This window comes from Diadema antillarum, unplaced genomic scaffold, assembly GCF_040938485.1.
Source record: "Diadema antillarum isolate AM-2024a unplaced genomic scaffold, OU_Dant_1.0 seq00001849_RagTag, whole genome shotgun sequence".
Taxonomy (NCBI): Eukaryota; Metazoa; Echinodermata; class Echinoidea; order Diadematoida; family Diadematidae; genus Diadema; species Diadema antillarum.
Window position 1 is genome coordinate 559472 of NW_027272521.1, and position 6406 is coordinate 565877.

Sequence of the window (6406 nt, forward strand, 5' to 3'; positions counted from 1 at the left end):
GGGGGGTGGGGGGGCAATGACCCGGGAGGTAGTTACCCAGGGGGTAATTGACGTGGTGCACTGTCCTGGGGGGTAATTTTCCTCTTGATAGTTATAGGGGAGGGGGAGTTGTAGGCCTACTTATCCGGGGTAATCATCCATAGGGAGTTATCGGAGGGGGTAGTTATCGGATGGAAGTTATCTGGGGTCTAGTTATCGGAGGAGGGGGTAATTAACCTGGGGATAATTATCCTGGTGGTAATTATCGGGGGGGGGGGGTAGTTATCCGGAGGGTAATTATCCGGGGGGTAATTATCCGGGGGTAATTATCCGGGGGGTAGTTATCCGAGGGGTAGTTATCCGGGGGGTAGTTATCCTGGGGGTAGTTACCCACGGGGTAGTTCTCCTGGGGGTAGTTACCCAGGGGGTAGTTCTCCGGGGGGGGGGGGGTAGTTATCCAGGGGGTAGTTATTCGCGGGGGTAGTTATCCAGGGGTAAGTTATCCGAGGGGTAGTTATCCAGGGGGTAGTTTTCCTAAGGGGTAATTGCCCTGGGGGTGATTGCCCTAGGAGGGTAGTTGTCCGGGGGGTAGTTGTCCTAGGGGGTAATTACCCTGGAGGGTAATTGCCCTTGTAGGGTAGTTGTCCGGGGGGTAGTTGCCCTAGGGGGGAATTGTCCTGGGGGGTAATTATCCGGGTGGTAGTTATCCGGAGGTTGGTTTTCCAGGGGGTAGTGTTCCTAGAACCCTATCGACAGCTACATCTAGATGTACAGCTCGCGTATTGAGACATGTGAAAATCACTCCGTATCGCTTTGCTACGTTATTTCTCCCGACCATAACGTTGTACGTCCGAAATTATCACAAGCCGTGTAATGAAAAGGCGGTGTGAACGGTGCTGTGCGTAGCTCTGGCAAATCGGCCATCAGTTGAGACTCCAACTTGCACTCCATCTTTCTGCATGTGACACAGCTGTGCTTTATCGACTTGGCAAGCTTGGTCACTCCGGTTATCCAGTACTTGTGTCTCACTTTAGCCGCAGTAGTCGCCACCCCATCATGGCCAATCTCATGAATTTGTCGTGTGATGAGCTTCGATACCCTATGCTGACCTGGTAACAGCACAGGATGCCTGTTGTCGTAAGACTCAAAGATCCTTCCTGCTCTGCCACCGACATAGATGATGCCGTCATCGACATACGGGCTCAGCGTTTTGAACTCTCCTCGTTTCATCTTGGCATGCAGTGGCTTTTGTACCTCTCTGATCCAGAACCGCGCAGCAGACTCTAATTCTGCTGGATTGAGAGGTCCTTTCCTTCCACCTTCTGCTGCGTCACTGCCTGTTTTACACCTGGCCTTTGCATTGTGAAGAAATCTCTTGACGTATGTAGTGACCCTTATTAACTTCCTCCAGCTCGAGTACCTCTCACAGTCAAAGCAATCTGGAGTTACAACTGCATTCATTACCTGTTCTGCTTTACGCCTCTCTTTGTTCTCTTCTGCATTTGGTGATGTGATTTCTCTGCACATCCACTCTTCCTCAGTCAGTTGAAGGAATCTAGGCCCATCTCTCCACCTTTCAAGCAACTTTGACACTGGCACCCCTCTGGATACATCATCTGCAGGATTTTCCTTGCCATTTACATGTTTCCATTGTTGCGGATTGGACTTGCTCTGTATCTCTCCTACTCTGGATGACACAAATGGCTTATAAGCTCTTGCTTAGCTTCTAATCCATCCCAAGACTATCATGCTATCAGTCATGAAAACTGTATCCTGCATTTCCAGTGTCGTCTCCTCTCTGATAGCTTCATCCAGTCTAGTGGCCATCACTGCCGCTTGAAGTTCAAGTCTGGGCAATGTCAACTTTTTCAACGGTGCTACTCTTGATTTGGCAGCCACAAATCTGACATCATACTGGTCGCTGTCATTTATCTGCCATCGAAGGTATGCGCATGCGCCAAAAGCATCCTCCGAAGCATCACTGAAGATACACAGCTTTGGCAAACCCATTGCCTCTGGTGGGGTAAGACATCTTGGGAACGTCACTTCATTGAGCTCCTTCATTTCTCTGAATAGCTTGACCCACTCAGCATTTTCTCTAGGTGGCAGCTCCTCATCCCAGTCTAATCCAAATTGCCAAAGACACTGCATACCTGTCTTGGCTCGCACCAAGAAAGCAGAGGCAAAACCAATCGGATCAAATATTCTGGCAACTTGACTTAAGATTTGCCTCTTAGTCCATTTGCATGAGTCATCTCTCTCAGCTTCACTCTGGAGTAGAGTTGACTTCACTTGGTATGAAAACTCATCTGTCTCATGCTTCCATACAGCGCCCAACACCTTCTCCTCCGTCAACGCTTCAAGGACATTCATCTCATCTGATTTAGTTTCATCGCCTTTCATTGGGATGTTAGAAAGCCAGCCTTCAACCTTGAAACCACCCTCAGCTAGAACTGCATCAATGTTCTTGGTTAACTCCTTTGCCTCTTCCGACGATTTGACTGACGTGCAAACATCATCCATGTAAGTGTCACGCTCAAGAACCATAGCCGCTTCCGGATGCTTTGACTTTCCTTCTTCTGCAGTTCTCCTCAGTGCCACCTGAGCTATTGCTGCTGCCGGCTTATCTCCGAATGTGACCACTTGCTTCACATACACGTCAGGCTTCCTGGTAGTTTGCATATCTCTCCAGAGGTATCGATGAACATACTGATCCTCTTCCGTCATGAGCACCCTGTGGTACATTTTAGAAATGTCACCACAGATTGCTACTTTATGCTCTCGAAATCGAAGCAAGACCCCAAACAGATCATTCAACAAATTGGGTCCTTTCAACCAGTAGTCGTTCAAGCAATGGCCTTGGTAGTTCGCTGATGCGTTGAACACAATCCTCACTGGAGTGCTTCGTTTCTCTGGACGTATGACAGCATGATGGGACACATACTGCACAGGACCTCTATGAGCAGACATCTCCTCTTCTGTTAGCTTTCTCGAAAATCCCATCTTTTCCATGTCTGTCATCTGCTGGTTGTAGACATCAGCGTACTCTGGATCTTTTGCCAGCTTTCTCTCTATAGACTCGAGCATCCTCTCTGCTTGTACTCTGTTATCTGGCAAATCACGGGGTCCTTTTTCCATGGGTATGGAACTCTCCATTGGTTTCCCACCTTTTTGCAAGAGCTGTAGATTAAGTTGTACTCTGAAATCTGACAAATCGACTGGTGGAGATATCTGAACATGTAGAATTCTGCGTGGGTTTTGCTGATTCACTCCTGATCCTCCAAACACAACCCACCCAATAGGGGACCTCCGTACTACCACGTTACCGCTCTGACAAGTTTCTCCTGAGTGCATCTTTGCATGGTCGATCCCAATGAGCAGATCCACTTCACCACTACCTCTGTTGACATCGTTTGCACTCAAGTTTACCTTCTCAGCTATAGAACAAACATCAATGTCCTGTATCTCCTCAGTGATACTGGGCAGTCCTACAGCAGATATGGTGCTCACCCTCTTGCCAGCAATAGCACATACAGGAACCTTGTACAACTTTGTACGTAGCTGTTCGGTTTCTCCTCCCACCTTGGTGATTGTGATGGTGGTTTTGGTTCCTTTCAGATCCAATTCATCAGCAAATCCTTGCCTGATCATACTGATCTGTGCTCCGGAATTCAAAAGCACATTTCCCACTCTGCTTTCTGTCTTTGACTTGATGAATTCAGCCTTGAGGATAGAAAGAATCGCCTCTTTACTTCCAACTGTGGCGATACCGACTTGGTTCGTCTCTTGATCTGGGTGAAGAAGTGGATGGTGGTAGAATTTACATGGCTGCCCCTTGCAACTCTCAGTGCATAACCTCCTCTTTTTGCACGTGCTCATGCGGTGCTCTCTACCTGCTCGTTTGAGACAACTGAAGCAGGCATGATTTTCCTTTACTAACCTCAGACGTTCTTGTTGTGGCTTGGATATGAATTCTCTGCACTGATCAGTCCAGTGCCCATCCTTGGTTTTGCACATCCAACATCGAAACTCTGAAACCTTGGCAGGAATTGAAGCCGATACCTGGCTCACTGGCATCCTCGGCCTTGTTTCATTCCTCACTGGTGCAGCGGAACGCATCCTTCTTCTTCTCCTTCTTCTGATTATGTCTGCCTCCTTCAATAGACTGAAGATTCTTGCAGACTGGTGCTATTTACATTATAATACAATTTACAGATATTTACAAGCACATAGAAAATTTGACGAAAATAACTAGCCACTGTGATCAACCGTTAGACGGTTTCGAAATGATCCCACAGATGGCGCTGAAACAATTTCTGACGACAGGGATTTCCAGTTCCTTTCAGTTCTTGGGAAGAACGAATGCCGATGCGATTCAGTTCTCGAATATGGTACCTGATAGGAGTGTGGTTGCGAGGCTCTCGTCAACTGAGTAGCCTAGCTCTCATTTCACTCTCCATCCACTTCAAGAGGGACTCTAGGGTCTGCGATGTTTCCTCATCTTGTCTCCGAAACCACAGCCTTCTATCATCCTCGTTTAGCTTCCTCTCTATTACAGCTAACATATGAGTGTTGTTCTGTCATTATCGCGCCCTACCTCATTCAGTGTGTTGTAGTTTCTTCGAACCAAGTTCACGAAGTCGCAAAACCTCTCATCCTCAAAGCTTTTCAGTGGCTTGAATCTGGAGATGTCGTTGAGGATTGCATCAGCCACCATGCGTGGGTCTCCATAGATGAGATCTAATTGGCTCCAAGCTGCCTCATAATCTTGACCAATACCTCTTATGTGCTGCAGGGCTTTTCCAGTCAAGCATGACCGTAGAACTATCAATGCATCTCTTCCACTGTACTGATTATGCACAACATGCTTACAATCTGCCTTAAAGATCATATACTCTCTTATGTCTCCTGAAAACCTGGGCAGCTTTGGTTTCTCCAGCTTGAAACGTGAGGTTACTGTCGCCGGTCCCTCAGGGGATGGACCCTCATGAACATCATTGCTTGCAGCATGCGATGTCTCTCTAACATTGTTACCCTCATTGACTTGTGTGGTAACATGCTCTGCTTCTTTCTGACAGTAATCCTTCTCCTTAATCTGAAGCTTGAGAAATGCCTTCTGACAATCCTCCATCCATTTCTCTTCGGCTTCGAACTCTGCATCATCCTCTATCATCTGCGTGTAAGCCTCATGCTGTGACTGAAGACTTGCGTAGGCTTCGCTGTAACTCCTTAAAGCCTCTTAAACTTCACAAACAGGACGGTTCTCTGACATCATGAAGTCCAAAGCATTGCCAAGACGTGTGAATTTAGCCTAGGCTCCTCTGCGTCGGTGCTTCAAACTCTCAGCGTCGTCCGCCATCTTGTATCCTCTGGAACACCAGACCCCAGGAGAGCTGAAGAAATTGAATGTATGGATCACGGTAGCTCCAAAGAATTCGGTCTAATACACTCCGCATGTATTGTATAAGTGCATATCCAGTCTACATAAGCCCGACTGGCGTTGCTTGCACATCTTATTCAATTTCTATGACGGAATGCATCAGTAACTGTAAGCTCGGTGTAGCCCTCTCTAATGCATAATTCAGGACCACAAGTCAAACTCTTGTATCTGCGGATCAAACCGAAGCTGCAAAAACGTGTTAGCTCTCTACCGTACTTTCAGCTGCTCACTTCAATGGTAAGGTATCTCTAACTGCACACACATATGGTGTCTTTAAAGTCAACAAAAAATTTCATTTTCCGTCTTTGCTCAATGAAACACCTTCCTCTAAGTGGTCGATAAGGCGTATATGTCGTATCATAAGGAACTAACCAATGACAATCGTACATTACTATGACGTAGGGTCAAATACACGAGTGCGCGGCATGTCCCCTTTCTCACGCTCATTTCGCGCATCAAAGTACATGTGCGCGCAATGACTGACAAGCGCGCCTATCACGATGCTTGCCGTTTGCTATTCTTAAAGGTGCATGGTCCCCGTGTTTTAGTCAAATGCGTACGCGGGCGCGCGGCGCAAATTTCCTATAGAGACCTACGCTATCGACTTCTTTTGGCGCTTTAGTCCAGTCAATCTAGCGCTTTTTAGGGGGTAACCCACCACTAATTGCAACAGTAGGAATTTCACTGCAGTGCAAGTCGTTGAGGCCTCCTGAACACCATACTAAAAGTCCCAAAAAATCCAGTGGGGCAAAATAGTAAAATTTGCATAATATGCAAATTAGCACCTGTAATGAGAGAAAATTGACAGATCTTAGCTTCCCGTTATCCAATTTTAAAGATTTAAATGTGTAAACTTATATTTTGTAGGTCAATGAACACGATGGATACCTTTTCGAATTGGTCATACAAAAATAATTTACATAAAATGCAAATTAGCGGTAGCTGTAAGAGTACATTCATAACAACAGTACTCACGTTGGCATAACG

General features: G+C 46.7%; 2 protein-coding genes across 2 annotated transcripts; both read right to left on the bottom strand.

Moving 5' to 3' along the window:
- Nucleotides 1–795: 795 nt before the first annotated feature.
- LOC139712740 (uncharacterized) lies at nt 796–1506 on the bottom strand. Its single transcript, XM_071624536.1, has one exon. The coding sequence runs from the start codon at nt 1504–1506 to the stop codon at nt 796–798; it is 711 nt and encodes a 236-aa protein (XP_071480637.1).
- A 192-nt stretch (nt 1507–1698) lies between these two features.
- LOC139712742 (uncharacterized) lies at nt 1699–4098 on the bottom strand. Its single transcript, XM_071624537.1, has one exon. It carries the CDS (start codon nt 4096–4098, stop codon nt 1699–1701), a length of 2400 nt encoding a protein of 799 aa, XP_071480638.1.
- Nucleotides 4099–6406: the final 2308 nt, after the last annotated feature.